This window comes from Dipteris shenzhenensis, chromosome 6, assembly GCF_047967505.1.
Source record: "Dipteris shenzhenensis isolate YYH24624 ecotype China chromosome 6, Dip_SZ_1.0, whole genome shotgun sequence".
NCBI classification, from domain to species: Eukaryota; Viridiplantae; Streptophyta; class Polypodiopsida; order Gleicheniales; family Dipteridaceae; genus Dipteris; species Dipteris shenzhenensis.
The window spans coordinates 26,545,436-26,561,953 of record NC_141601.1 but is presented as its reverse complement, the minus strand read 5'-3'; the positions used below and the strand labels follow the sequence as shown (position 1 = coordinate 26,561,953).

The following is a 16,518-nucleotide window of genomic DNA, read 5'->3' as shown; positions in this document are numbered from 1 at the left end:
AACCTATAAAAACCTACTCCACCCCCCCTCATTCTTCATCTTTCACTTTTTGCCTCCATTCTCTTCCTCCTTCCGAGCCCCACGCAAGACCCTCCTCCCTCTCCATCGACCGCCCCCTTACTCCTATCCTCGCCATCATGTAAGTGACATCGAGCCCTTCTCGCAGCGATGACCTAGCCTTCCACCCACCGTCCATTGTTCCGCGACAATCCCGTTACATCGAGAAAGACTTGGAGAGCGATCAGGTGATCACCTCTCCCTGCTTTTTTTCGATTTCAGTCTTTCAAGTTTTTTTCCCTCTTTCTTCCCCCTTCCCCCTCCATCTCCACCTCCCCCTCCCCCCTCCCCCTTCATCTCCACCACCACCTCCCCCCTCCACCTCCCCCTCCCCCCTCCCCCTCCATCTCCCCCCTCTCCCTCCATCTCCACCTCCCCCTCCCCCCTCCCCCTCCATCACCACCTCCCCCCTCCCCCTCTCCCCCTCCACCACCATTTCCCCCCCTCCCCCTCTCCCCCTCCCCCTCCACCTCCTCCCCCCTCCCCCTCCATCACCACCTCCCCCCTCCCCCTCTCCCCCTCCACCACCATCTTCCCCCCCTCCCCCCCTCCCCCTCCACCTCCTCCCCCCTCCCCCTCTCCCCCTCCCCCTCCACCACCACCTCCCTCCTCCCCCTCTCCCCCTCCCTACGAACCCCCTCCCCCTCCCCCATCCCCCTCTCTCACCTTTCTCTCTCCCACCCCCTCTCTCACTCCCTCTCTCCTCTCTCACTCCCTCTCTCCTTCCTCCTCCTTCTCCTCCTCCCACCCCCTCTCTCACTCCCTCTCTCCTCTCTCCCCCTCGCTCTCTCTCCCACCCCCTCTCTCACTCCCTCTCTCCTCTCTCCCCCTCGTTCTCACCCCGCCCCCCTCTCCTCTCTCTCCCGCTTACCCCCTCCACCACCTCCCCCCTCCCCCTCCCCCTCCCCCTCTCCCCCCTCCCCCTCCCCCTCCACCACCATCTCCATCCCCCTCTCCCCCTCCCCCCTCCCACTCCACCAACTCCCCCCTCCCCCTCCCCCTCTCTCACTCCCTCTCTCCTCTCTCCCCCTCGTTCTCACCCCGCCCCCCTCTCCTCTCTCTCCCGCTTACCACCTCCCCCTTACCCCCCCTCTCCCCTCTCTGCGATCCCCACCCCCACCCCCCACCCCGCCCCCGACCCCCACCCCCCACCTCGCCCGCGGCGGCACACCCCGCGCCGCCCCCGCCCGCGGCGGCGCCCCACGCCACCGCCCGCCCGTGGCGGCGCACCCCGCGCCGCCCCTGCCCACCCCGCCCGCGCACCCACCCCGCCCCCCTCTCCTCTCTCCCCTCGCCGCCCACCCCGCCCCTCTCCCCTCCACGCCCTCCCCCGCCCGCCGCCCCGCGGCGGCACACCCCGCGTCGCCCCCGCTCGCGGCGGCACCCCACGCCACCGCCCGCCCGCGGCGGCGCACCCCGTGCCGCCCGCGCCCACCCCGCCCGCGCCCGCACTCGCACCCACCCCGCCCCCCTCTCCTCTCTCCCCTCGCCGCCCACCCCGCCCCTCTCCCCTCCACGCCCTCCCCCGCCCGCCCCTCGTCACCCCCCGCCCTTTCCCCCCCGCCACCCCCCGCCCCTTCCCCCCCCCCTATGCCACCCCCCGCCCTCCTCGCACCCCCCTCACACCCCCCTCGCACCCCCCTCACACCCCCCGCGCACCCCCCTCGACTGCCTCCCCCGTCCCCCCCGCGCGCCACCCCCGCCTTCCCACGCCGCGTCAACCCCCCCCTCTCCGGGCGCCGCCGTCGGGCAGCCCCCCACACCAAAAAACAAAAAATAAAAAAAATAAAAAAAAAAGTAAACCTAACCTAAACCTACCACTAGGGTTAGTTTAACCTTAGTTAGGTTAGCATTAACTAGAGTTAGGTTAGGTTAGGGTAGGTTAGTTAACCCTAGGTTAGTTAGTTAACCTCAGTTAAATTAGCTACGCAGGTTTGGTTAGTAGTAACTGAGGTTAGGTTAGTTTAGTTAGCCCTCGGTTAGGTTAGACTAACTCTTCAGTTAGTATCTAACTACAGTTAGTTAAACCTCCCAGTTACAATAACTGGGAGGATCTAGGTTAGTTAGTCTAACTAGAGTCACTTGGTTTCAACCCCTCGGTTGGACTTAAAGTCCATTCACACCACCATTAGGACCCCCCAAACGACAAATTTACCCCTCCTTTAACCCCTCGAAACTCATCCGTTTGGGACCCAAATTGAACCCCGTTTGAACCCAGATTTCACACACGGAAACACCACGTTACGAGGTATTTTTCCAGCCCATTGCACACCATTTCGGCATCCCTAGCACACGTTCATTTGCACCCCCGTGTGGGCCTCATTTTGCATTAATTCACTCGTATTTTCATGCCGTGACCTCCGATTAACGATCCGTCTGCACCGGCACATTTCCCTATACACATAGGACAATCCTAGGCACATTATTAACACGACGGTCCCTACACAAACTAACATCACTCTAACTCTCCTAACAGCCCCACCTCCACACCCACACTTGGGGTAGCGATACCCTTGGCAAATCACGCACCATCTGCATGCAGTTACGTTCCGGCCAACGACTTCGACTCCAACGCTCGCCCAATCCGCAACTAACTCCACTGCAACAACCGCCCCTACCCCGACTCCCCCCCTGAGATTCAACAACTTCCTTTAAGTCCTCCTCGCCCCAACATGGCTCGACGCCGTCATGAGCATGATGGGGACATCGAGCTCGATGCCGAGGCTGACAACTTCTTCAATCGACGAAATCACAACAATCACGGCCGACGCCCCTTGGGAAAACTGGAACTTCCCAAATATAATGGTAGGGGAGACCCTGCTCGCTTCCTCCAACATTTTGATGCCGCATGTCGAGCAGGTGGTGATCAATCCCATGAAACTAAGGTGGCTTGGTTTCCAATGGCCTTAACTGATGAGGCGTCAGAATGGTACCTCGACCTTCTTGTGGAAGAACGTGCTACATGGGACCTACTTCAAACCGAATTCAAACGTCGCTTTCAAACGAAGAGGCTACAAGATGATCCCGCTCTCCAACTCAGCAAGATCGAACAAGGCCGAAGGGAAGATGTACGCACATACCTGGGAAAGATGAAGAGATTGATCGCCAAATGTGACCCACGCCTAGATGCAAAGTACCTCACGGCATGGTTCATAGCAGGTCTAAGAAAGAAAATCCGCAAGGATATGAAAAAGATAAGTAGCTATGAAACATTCAGTGCTGCTCATGCGGCAGCCATTGACATCGAAGATGGCATGACAGATTCAGACACTAGCAGTGATGATGCCAGATCAAATACACGAGATAAGCGCTCGAAAAAAGGTAAATCAAAGGACACTGCCGAAACATCCAATGAAGATCGCCTCGAGGCCATGACCTTGAAGCTGAAAGAAGATATGATGCAGGCCATGGATCAAAACTTCACTTGTCTCAGCCGCCAACTCAAACATATCCACGGCGAGAAAATGTCTGGTGCCCACACTACTTGGCAAATCATACAGCAAATGAATGCCCAGTCCTAAGAGCAAGAATCACTGCACAAGCAAATCCACCGCCACGGTTGTGGTGCCATATCTGTGTCGTCGGCGGCCATGATGAGACCAGTTGCATCCTCAACATGCGCAACAATCCGCCTCGACCACCACAATACCAAGCGGCACCCATGCCAGTATACAGGCAACCGCGGCACTTGCACGCGCCCCCAGCTCCGAGACTAAATCCTGTACCCGTTCGGACACAAGTCCCCCAACTACTCAGGAATCCGAATCCACGACCGTATCCAAGAGCAGCAAATCCAGCTCCTCAGGCAGTTCCCATACATCAATTACAAGCCGAAGAAGTAGACTCACTATTTGAGTATGAAGCAGAGTACCTAGTGTACTATGTAGAAGGTGCAGAGGGTCTAATACCAGTCTATGCAAATCAAGTGCGACCCAACACATTTCGCGCACCAATCAAGTGTTACGGTTGTGGAGAAAATCATAGAATCGCAGAGTGCCCTCATCGCGGTAGCCCAACCACTCTGCAGAGATTGTGGCATAGGACATGCCTGTATGGATTGTCCCATGAAAAATAAGGTCCCAGAACAAACAGAGGTTAAGCTTGATGTCCCCATCGGCATCATTGGGGTGGACCATCAAAGTCTGGGTCCGGCAAGTCTAAGGTCACAACCTATCAATGTAATTACATGCCAACAGAAAGCGGCCACGAAGGACCCTATCATTCCAATCCAACCGAAGCGACTTCTGAGAAAGAAAGCACAAGTGCCTCCACCTCCGCCAAGCAATGAGCAGCCGAGTTCATCCACATCAACTCCCGAGCCTCGAATAAAAGAAGCTCCATTCCCGAATGCAGAGGTGGAGAAGGCTCGTTTTCAGGCACTTCAGCAATGGATCCAAAATGAACAAGCTCAATTTGAGACTCAGAAACAAGCTCCAGACCCACTCCATGACTTGGCCCCACAAAGTATTGATACTGTACACGAGCCTTTGTTTCAACAACAGACTCCACAACAGAATGTACAGCCACGTCAACTTGAAGGAGCTGCACTCTCTAGCATCCTGAGTTGCCCTGTGTCCATTCCCATCGGAATCCTCTTACGAAATTGTCCCAATCTCTGGGAGAGTTTCAAAGGATGGATTGAACTCACAAATCCCCCTCCACCTATGAACGACATTGATGATATCCCTGTGCGGATGGGTGAGAAAGATGACATACGCAACATCACTGTGCCTTTGATCCACAAGGCATATAATGAAATCCAAGCCATAGTGGATGGTGGAGCAGGTGTCAATGTCCTATCAAAGGAGCTTTACGAAGAATGGGGTCTCCCACCAATGCAAAAGGCTAATTTCAACATACGCCTTGCCGATGATTCACGGGCTAAACCCTTGGGAATAGTGAATGGCGTGTCCACAAAGATCGCAGGAGTCCGCTTTTCCCTTCAATTCACAATCTTGGATCTCCCCAAAAAATCCTATCAAATCTTACTGGGACGTCCTTGGTTACGGGAAGCATCAGTCCTCCATGACTGGGGAACGGATAGATTGACAATCCAGAATCGAGACACTGCAGTCAGGGTGAATGTGGGGACAGGAGTTATTAAACCCATTGTTCCTAGAGCATTAGATGGCACATCTTCCACGACAATCTCGAGCAAATCAGATCCCTTGCAACAGCATGCCATAGCAGGTGACTCACAAAGCAATGTCAATAACTGGATACAAACATTGGCAACCATCGACAACTGCCATTCATTAGACCCCATCTTCTCACAGATAGATGTTAACACACTATAGGTCCACCGACGCATGAAGAACCAATCGATCTAGAGATGCCTTTCTTTATGGTTGACCTCGAATGGGATAATGAACCTGAAGAAGGTACCCATACCACTAATGACTCAGATTTTCCTTGGGACCTTGAAACAGAGGCTGCGAATGCTGCAATTGAAGATCAAATCTTTGATAATGACCTAGCCATTCTGCATGCCCTAATGGCAGTTGAGCTCCCAAAAGTTAAACCTCCACAGTTGCATAACAGCAGAAGATCCCGCAAGAAAGCTGCCGGAGGAAATCGCAGAGAAGAGCCAAGGCCGATCACTTCAATGAATTCGAACGAGTCCAAACACGGATTGTGGAATTGTATCTTGCAAAGGCAGTCCCCTCAAAGTCAAAACCACCACCTCTTGAATGGTCCCCTGAGGGACTGGAAGGAGTATGTGCAGCACATGAACCCTTACTTGGAAACACCTTACCAGTGGAAGAGTTACCCCACAGTTCCCAACGTAAGAAGTTTCGGAAATATAAGCCACATGTGCGGATGAAGATCGATCAAGAGACTTCAGAAAAAGAAAGGAAAGAAGAGCCTAACAAATTACTAAATGCAACTATGCCACCCAGTACTCATGACACATCTCAGGCTAGTTCAACCCCACCGATCTTCGAGCAGTGCCGGAATACTTTAAGAATTATACAAGTGGCAGTGCACCAATAGCAATGCCAAGACCAATCAGAGAATCTGAAGTTCAAGAAACCGATAGCATTGGAGAAACTCCAATCTATGAGGGACCGGCAAAAACACGCACAATAGACCTCGCCCTTGAAGGGGAGGAAGAAAAATTGGTTTTCATTGGGAAACAGCTCCGTCAAGAAGATGAAATCAAACTCAAAGACCTCCTAATGGAATACCGTGACTGCCTAGCATGGTCATACAAAGAGATGAAAGGAATTTCACCAGAAGTGGCAGTTCACACGATCCCTATAAGGGAAGGTGCTCGCCCTAAGGTATGTGGACCTTATCGCACAAATCCTAAATATGGCACCATGGTTTATGACGAGCTGGAAAAACTCCTAGATGCCGGATTCATCTACGAGATAGAGCACACTGATTGGGTTTCACCCATTGTCATTGTGCCTAAACGCAACAAGAAGCTCAGAATATGCGTAAACTTGAAAAATGTGAATGCCGCCACAATTAGGGATCACTACCCCCTACCCTTAACAGAAACAGTGTTGGAAAAGGTGGCAGGATCCGAAATATATAGCTTCTTGGATGGCTTCAGTGGCTATAACCAAGTACAAATTGCTCCTCAAGACCAATCAAAAACAGCATTTGCTACAGAATGGGGTATTTTTGCATATAGAGTCATGCCATTCGGCCTTTGTAATGCCCCAGCCACATTCCAGCGAGTCATGTTCATAGCTTTCAAGTCATTTTTGAATAAGTTTTTACAGGTCTTCTTGGATGATTTGTGCATCCATTCAACCAAACAGGACCACTTCAAATGTCTGGAAGAAGTACTAATCAAATGCAGGGAGTATGGCATCTCCCTAAATCCAACAAAATGCCAGTTCATGGTCACCCACGGAGTTGTTTTGGGACACATCGTCTCTCAACATGGGATTGCAACTAACATGGTCAAAATCAAAATCATCATGGAATTGCCTCCTCCTACAAATTCCAAAGGTGTACAAGTCTTTATGGGACATGCCGGCTATTATAGAAGATTTATATTGCGGTATGCCATGATAGCTAGACCACTTTACAAATTATTAGTGGAGTTCTTATGGACCGAAGAGTGCGACCAAGCCTTTGAGCTTTTAAAGTGGCGCCTAATCACAGCACCCATCCTTCTATCTCCCAATTGGGATATTGATTTTCATGTTCATACTGATGGATCCAAGTATGCAATTGGGAGTGTGCTTTGTCAACCTGGTGAACATAAGAAAGACTACCCCGTCTACTTCGCCAGTCAACAACTCAATGATGCAGAGATCAACTATACAACCACAGAAAGGGAAGCCCTAGCAATGGTGTACAGTGTCTTCTACACCGATCATCAAGCATTGCTATATCTTGTGAACCGTCTGTGTACCACAGGAAGAATAACCAGATGGCTCCTCTTGCTGCAAGAATTCAACTTCAAAATTGTGGTCCGCAAAGGTGCCCAACACTACATTGCCGATCACATGTCTCGAGTCAAGACAGGAGAAGAAGCCACTGGAGTAGAAGATGACTTACCAGATGCCACACTATTTCAAATAGATGCTGTTCCAGAATGGTGTGGAGATATCATTGGGTACTTGATGGCAAAAAGACCACCCCCTGACATGAAAGCAGTAGATGCCAGAAAATTGATTCTAAAGGCTGCACCCTATCAACTCATTGCAGGACAACTATACAAGATGGGCAAGGACCAGATATTAAGAAGATGTGTAATGCCTCATGAGATCCTGCCAATCCTGAGTGAAGTCCATGAAGGCATTGCAGGAGGACACTTCCAAGGGGAAGCCACAGCAAGAAAAGTTCTCCTCGCAGGCTACTGGTGGCCAACACTGTGGGCAGATGCCTATGAATATGTAAAAGGCTGTGATGTATGCCAACGAACTATTAAACCACAACACAAAGACTTCAATCCCCTAACAACAGTTGTTGCACAACAGCCATTTGAAAAATGGGGGATTGATTATGTAGGTCCCATACATCCAGCAGCAAAAGGAACACAGGCACGCTACATCATTGTGGCCACTGATTACTTTACAAAATGGGCTGAAGCTAAAGCAGTCAGAAAGGCAGATGCCAAAAGCACAGCAAGATTCTTGTACGAACATGTGATCACCCGATTCGGATGCCCCCTTGAAATTGTGTCGGATAGAGGCACACATTTTGTCAATGAGGTAATCCAAGAACTCTTGTCTGGCTTCATGGTCATTCATAGAAAAAGCACACCCTACTACCCCCAAGGGAATGGACTAGCAGAATCCACAAACAAAATCATATGCAATATCCTCACCAAGGTAGTAGAACCACAGCGTTCTGATTGGGCAGAGAAACTGAATGCAGCCTTATGGGCATACAGAACCACATTCAAGGTCAGTACAGGGAACACACCTTTTCAATTGGTGTACGGCCTTGAAGCCGTGGTCCCACTCGAATTTGTAATACCAAGTCTACGCATCGCAATACAGGAACGCATGGGTGATCATGAGTCCTTGAAAGAAAGGCTCTGTCAGTTGGAAAAGCATACAGAGACAAGACTAGTCGCTTATCATGCCATGACAACAGAAAAACGTCGAAGAAAGACATGGTTTGACAGGAATCTGAATGCTAAAGACATCAAGGAAGGCGACTTAGTCCTGTTATACAATGCCAAAGTACACAAGGGAAAACTGAAGTATCTAGGTCAAGGATCCTACCGAGTACGAAAGATGAATCCCATCGGAGCTGTGCTACTTGAAACACTAGATGGAGTCCAATTCAACACAACAATAAACGGGAGCCGACTGAAGCGCTACTACGTCAACACGCGAGCCATCCCCGACAAAAACGAAGATTTGGGAAACCAAGTCTTCCTTAGTTAGGATTAGATTGTATCACAAGCACTCACTCGTATATGCACGTTTTTGCACATATAGTTTGCACTAGATTGTTACACGCACACTCACTGCATACGCACGTTTTTTGCACATTAGGGATGTTTGAGTCTTAGTTTCCCTATCAAATCCCACAAATAAGCATATAGTTAGACACATCACCTGCACTCACATGATTTTGCATAGGCACATAATAGATTGCATAAAAAATAATATCACACACTTTCATTCCATACTCTCAAAGCATGCAATGAATTCACACGCAGTACACGAAGCTATGCCAAAACTCAAGATGAATTGGCAACAGAGTCTACAGCCTCCGCAACGAGACCCCTGCCAAACATCACAGCCGTCTCCTATATGCAAAAATATCAAACTTGCATACTAATTATCTACAAGCTCAATGCTACGGGTGCAATCGCATCCAACATGTATGCAAGATAGCAAGAAATGACAGCCTCAACAACGAGACCCCCGCCAAACCTCTTCCCAAGAAGATTCGATGGTTTTCTTGAGAGCACTCTTCTACGGTTTGGATTTTCAGATGCTTGGATCAGAGGGGTGGCCTCCCTTTACATATCAGCCCACAACGATGGGCGCATGGGCCAAAATACTGCAAGAAAGCTTGCAGTCTAGTACTAAGCACAATGCTCAATGGCAAAGGCACCTGTTATTCGATGGGCAAACCCAGTAGAGATCCACAGGCCGCTGTCTGCACAATGGCACGAAGCATGCGATGGCACTCTAGCGATGCAGTGGAGCCGTCTCTCAAGAGTGCGTCTGAGTACACGAATGGCTGGTAGATTAATAAAGGCGGGGCTGGTTCGATGGGGCAAGTTCCTAGAGTAGAGTCCTCTAGTCCTTTGGCTCTAGAGTCTGCGTACACGAGACGGTAACGCAATGGCTCCTCTGAAGGCAGTGGACTACGCAATTCACGATGGCAATTGATTGCCCTATCAAGTCAATTTGGCCAAGGTTGATGGCGTAAACGATGGCATTGATATTTAAAAGCTTCTTTATCACTGCAGGGCTATAGGCCAGCTCCCTTTTGCAATAATATGACCATGGTAAAAGCCCTGAATTTTTTCCTTTCTCTCTTTCTTTCCATGGGCTTTCTCTTCTTCGTCCTTGACAAAAACTTCTCCTTAACTTCCCACACAAGCCACAAGGTAGCCTTTTTCTTTCACAAGCGCTAAAGCGTACCCTGAGTTCTGATACCACTAAAACCAAAAGGTAAACTCTTCCACACAAATTCACCACTTAATCAATTGGAGAAGAACACAAATCACACCACGAAAGCGGGAAAATTGTTGAAATATGAAGCCAAAGTGAGTCAAAAATGTGTGTTCTAGTCTGAGTTCTAGTCTAGTGTGTCCTATGGATGCCACATGTCATATTGGGAGTTATCCCATATGCATAGGTGTTCATATGTGTGTGTGTGCTCTTATATAAGAGCTATACTTGTCAAGTGTCAAATCAATAAGTATCAAGATACAAGCTCTTTGGTCTACATGTGAGTACTCTCATTTTTGTTCATTGCTCTAGTCATTTCATTTCCATTTCATTATATCTCCTTTTGAGTATCACTTCCTCTCTCCCTAGCCTACCCTCTCTCTCTCTCTTTGCACCATTTTCCTTCATGTGGTATCAGAGCCTCCCTTCCTACCTTCCCCTTCTTCTTGCTCTATCTAGAGGATGAGAGAAGCCTGCAAATGGAAGCTCCCCTCTCCTCTAAGGTAGAGCCTCCCTTCCCTTAGCCTCGCCATGGTTCCTCGTTTGTAAGTTCAGCTCACTCCCACATCAGTTCGTGGTTCTCCCTCAGCATTGGCAGACATTCCTCGTCAGTTGGTTGCCAAAAACTTGTTTTGGAGCAGTCCAGTGGCTGTTTTGTGACCTTTTGGAGTCAGATTTTGACGTTTTTTGATATTTTGACACTGCTCAAACATAAACGACCCTGTCCCGCACCATTTTGAGAAAAAAAAATCAATTTTTTTCTTGTACAGCTGTACGGACCTCTACAAGCGGATGCACGACAATGCTAGGAGTCCGTACTTAGAAGGCGAGATTCCTAGAAGTTTTAGGCTACTTTTTGGCATTTTTTGCTCAGATTTGGACTCCTGTGACCGAGCACTTTCACTCATTTTTTAAAGCCTCTTCTGTGCATTTGGTGACTCTCCGATCGGCACATTGAGAGTCATACGTGATCTCCCTTGGTAGCTGCTTCGATGGGCTTCATCGACACATCATTCGAGGGCATTCTCGCATGGTTCTTCACCGACATACCACTTTGCATCAGGACGTGCACACTCTTGTGCGGTAGCTACTTTGGGCACATGGGTTCTCTGCCCTTTCTATGCATAAAATGAATGAAATATATCTTTACTACTTTCTTGTTTGAGTCAAGGGTACTTTGCTCTAGATTGTCCCCCAAAATGAATACAAATAAATCATGTGTGTTGAGTCAAAGGTTCTCTGCCTTGGATAGTCCTCCTAAAAAGATGTATTTTCCTATTTTATTTTGGTGTGTGGCTCCATGTCTCTCATTAGCCCCTGGAGCCAGGAGGGGATGTACTGTGGGAGCCATGCATTGGCTTTGATAGGTTTAGAGAGGGATGTATTATGGGAGCCATGTATTGGCTTTGAAAGGTCTCGTTATCAGGCCTGGCCGAGTTCCAGGACGTTGGTGTATTCCTAGACCTATGAGCTGGTCATGTAGCCATACTATAATGTGAGCCTCGAGTCTCAAGCCATGAAAATGCTTGGATCAACCTTTGAACACGCTTAGACTTTAGCCTCTGAGTTACATAGGGTGCACAGTTTGATGACCATCATTGTCATTTTCTATTCTTGGTTCCATTCCAATAGTCCCTCAACTTAGACCATGATTGTCATGTTTTGTTCGTGGTTGTCTCTTAGCCTCCTAGCTCTTATTTCTTCTCAACTCAACCCCCAGCCTTGTTGCTGCCAGAAAACGGGCTCAAACATGGTCAAATTTAGTGCCATTTTCTTGGAGAAGATTCATAACTATCAGCCTCTTGCTCATCCGTATTGTGCTCCATACTCTAGGCTGTACTCCAGCTCCTTTATCCATACTGTGGTCCATACATAGTGCCGTACACCTGCTTCTGGTTGTGGTCTATACAAACAGTCATACTTCTGCTACAAAATTCAAGACACTCATATATTTTATGAGGGCAAAAGTTTCCTTACTATTCCGTAACATATGCTCAAAGCATATGCTCTAAATGTTGGTTCATAACTTTTATCTAACCATCAAACTGAGCATGCTTAGAGGAACTCAAACTAAGAGTGTGGTATCCACCTTGTCAAAGACAAGTGTTCAGAATTCACTCATAAACTTGGAGTCCCTATCATTGACTATGTCATCCGGAAACCAATACACATGAAACAATTGGTCAATGAAATGTTGAGCCAACTTAGCTGCTGTGACTGTGGATCTAGTAGGTAAAAATCTAGCCATCTTTGTCAAGCGTTCCATGATAACCTAGATGGAGTCAGACCCTTGTGTTAGGAAATGGAGTCAATTTGAGTGACTTTTAGTGTGTTTCTATTGAGTTCTAGAGTAGTACTATACTACATCCTAGAGTGCCACGTGTCACTATGGGACTTATCCCATATACATTTGACACTTAGAGTGTGTGTGCCTATCCTATAAAGGCATTGTACTTTCTCATGTCAAATCAATCAAGCCTCAAGCCTTTCTTGATCATGTAAGTACTTTGCTTGGTTGTACATTTCTTTCTAGCATTCTTTCATTTCCATTATGTTTGCCTAGTCTTGCTTTTCTACTTTCCTTTCCATTCCATGTCTTGCATCTTCATATGGTATCAGAGCTAGGCTATCTTCCAAGAGGTTGAGATAAGAGATTGAGGACATTGAAGCCTCTCTCCCTCATTCCCTTTGGAGGAATGCCTTCTCCAATTCCACCTTGAGCTCAACCTCTCTCTTCCATGTTGAGCCTCACCATTGGAGAGCTTCATTAACAAGAGATCGTGCTCATGCTTCAGCTCATCATTCAGCCCGCTCAGCTCGCCATTCAGCCCATGCTGATGCTGCGTCATATAACAAGGCTGTACAAACAGCCCGTACCAGCCGTATAGCCGGCCGTACAAATGTACGGACTGTAGCGCCATACAACAAGCCTACAAACAGCCCGTACAGCTTGTCTGTACACCTGCTACTGATCTGCCCACTCCTTTTCTCTGCTCGCTATTATTCTGTCCACCACCTACAGCTCCATTGTGCCTGCCATCTCTTCCTCTGCTCGCTTGTGCCCACCATCTACTCTTCCATTCTGTCCCCTCTTCCTCTTCTACATTTGCGCTTCCTCTTCTACAGCTCCATTTTGTCCATCACTCTTCTCTTTCCTAGTTGCCAGCTTTATGGGTTCGATTTCCACCAACTCTCTCCTTGTGGACAAATTCAAGGGGGACGGATTTCCCACATGGCAAACAAAAGTCCAATTCCTTCTCATGAAGGAGAATGTTTGGGATGCCATCGAAGATGATGAAGCACTTGAGGCATCAACGGAGCCTCAAATACACAAGATTTGGAAGTAACACAATTTGAGGGCCATTGCAATCATCGGGATTTGCCTAGATGATTCATTGATTCATCACATTGACTTCAAGTCCAAGGCTAAGGAGATTTGGGCATGCCTCAAGAATATATTTGGTAACAAGATCACCAACTCCAAGGCATTTCTGAAAATGCAATTTTATAAGTTGAAAATGGAAGAGTCTGATACCTTGAGTGCACATATAGCAAAAATTCAGTCTTTAGTTCACAACAACTCTCCAACTTGAAGTGTTGCCCGGATGACAAGGCCAAAATGGCTGTCCTCATGACAAGTATGGAAGGGATTTCTCGCTTTGAGAATGCCCTTGAAGTACTTCGCATTGCATCAACTACATTCGAAGATATGGTGTCTCTTCTTCTTGAAAAGGATCGCCGCAACAAAGAATCTCCATCGTACTCATCGGATACTACACAGGCTCTCGCCTCCACCAGCAAATGGAGACCTAGGACATCGACTCCACCAGCACGAGGAAAGACATTCAAGCTGTTCAAGTGCACTTATTGCAACAAGCTCGGTCATATTGAGGACAGGTGCTACTAGAAGCTTGCTCAACAACAATCGAAGGATCATGCCAATTGGGTGGCATTCGCTACTAGTGATGATGCATACGAAGATGACCATCTAACACAGGATCATGCTCTTACTGTCTATCTCCAACATCTAGAGGATGATGGAGATCATGATTTTGCTTTCTAAGCATGATATATTTGGGTACTCTGCCCTGGGGGTGTTTCCCAAAAATGAATGTAATAATTCATGTGTGTGTAGTCAATAAAGGTACTTTGCCTTGAACAGTCCTCCTAAAATGATGTATTTTTTGTGTGTGGCTCCATGTTCCTTATTAGTCTTTAGAGCCAAGAGGGGATGTACTGTGGGAGCCATGTGTTTTTGGCTTTGATAGGTCTATTTGTTGGTGTATTGGTCTCCTAGACCTCTAAGTTGATCATGCATCCATGTATGATGAGCCTTTGAGCCATGCTAGATGAGATTTCGATGTTATGCTCACTAGCCTCTGAGCCATGCTCACTTGCCTCTGAGATTGTGTGGGATCCATGTCTAGTTTTAGACCGGCATGATGCACAATTTTGATGACCGTCATGTTTTGTTATTGGTTCCCTATGATAAAATTGGAAATACTTTCCCACATATTACCAAGAATTTCAAAGGGCTGAAGCAACCCTGCGCTTCTACTCAAACAATGCCTCAATCTTGAGCTATAGTGCTTTGTAGATACTTTGTAAGAAGGGCTTCCTGACATTAATCAAGCATGTGGTGATGGACCCGTGCTAGAGTTTATGTTTTTATTTTGGGCCAAGTTCTATCTACCTTGTTCATGAGCTTACTCAAAATCTATCGTATTAGTTTTTTCCAGGATTCTTGATTCAATAGATATGGCACAATGGCTGAAATCACTCCTGAAAGGATGCTACAAATTTGCAAAGGATTTTTATGAGGTTATCTCAATATAAGCAAGATTTTTTGGAAAATTCCCCTTTGTTTTTTGGGAATCAATTGGTGCATGCATATTCTTGAATGTCTATTTTTGGGAATCAATTGGGCTAGAATAGGCAGAGTGTTGAGAGGGGAAGCAGAAAGGAATACAGGTGGAAGGATAGAGGGATGAAACGGGAGTAGAATGGATGGAGAGGCTGATAGGGGTGGCGGGATGGAGAGGGGTGGGTGGAGGCTGGCAGGATGAGTTGAAAGGAAGCGAACCGCAAGGGGTTGAGAATGCAGGGCACCTAGAGGAGTAGCAAAATGTTGTGTGCAAATTGTCTTTTTCAGCCTCTGTTATGTGTGACTACCATTTGAAGCTCATAGGACTTACCCCGAGCCTTTTTTAGTATTTTGATTATAATTAATAGAACTCTCTCTTTTGCAAAAGAGGAGCTTCAACAAATTTGACGTATGACATACATTCTTTTCCTTTCCCGGAAAGAGGCTAACAAAACTACTCAATTTTCATAAAAATATGCATAAAGAGTTTTCATTTCTTTACAATGGATTTTTCATATCTTGAGTTCATGTTCTACAAAGTTTTGCATAATCACACTCTATGTATTGGATTGACTTTTTGCTTGAAGATAGAACCATTTAATATATTGCATCTTTTATTTGTGACTATACCAGATTTTCTATCCGTCCAAGCATGTCAAATGACAAACGCCCTGTGTCATAAAATGTAATACTGCATAAAACCAATAATAACATGAATTTATAACCAAAGTAAGCTCTAATGTTACCAATAATAAATAATTCTAAGGATATTGTGTTGATCTACTTAGAGTATTCATGCATTGTGAAAATAGATCAACTGACTACCTCAATGCGGCCCCACATTTTGATTCTAATGTGATCTTAGTGAACACATTACATTAAAATGCAACTCCAAAAATTATATGTAAAGCAATTTCATGTAGATCCTATCGTATTACAAGTTTTATTAGGTCAATAGATAAGATGGATACGTTGATAAGACAAAAAAAGCAGTGGAAAGATGCACTTTGTAGATAAGGGAAGTAGACACTTGTCCATACACATAGGGTAGTGATGGGGGGTTAACCACAGAGAAGCCATGTTTTTAAGGCATTGGAACTCTACTGATGTAAATTTTGTGAGTAATGTATATATCTTTGCAGGGACAGTGGGAAGTGATGAAGAAATGCAATGTGGATTTACTCAGAGCAAGTATCCAGTGTGCATGTGTGGTTACAAGATGATATGTGTTTTTGTGATTGTTCCTGAAGTCACATGTTATGATGGCACGAGTGTTTCATGTATTTAGGGGTGTCATGTAATTTTGTGGGTGTCAGGGTTGGGTGGATTATGTGGTTGTTGGTAGGTGAGTAATTGGGCATTAAATGTTGTGTGAGCCTAAGGTTGGAATCATGTGCAATTAATGTTTGGTGTACAATTGGGGGAAAACATTGGAGAGTAATTAATTCATACTGGTGACATGGCTAGATCAACGATGAGGTGGCTGGATTC

At 47.1% G+C, this 16,518-nt stretch overlaps 1 protein-coding gene across 1 annotated transcript in view; it reads right to left on the bottom strand.

The window, feature by feature from the left end:
• Positions 1 to 16,518, bottom strand: part of LOC147900987 (uncharacterized) — a 594,828-nt gene that overhangs the window by 376,984 nt on the left and 201,326 nt on the right. Inside the window, exon 9 of the mRNA XM_087376414.1 lies at positions 15,658 to 15,718. Within this exon, the coding sequence (XP_087232540.1) occupies positions 15,658 to 15,718 (61 nt within the window). The remainder of the gene's footprint in view (positions 1 to 15,657; positions 15,719 to 16,518) is intronic.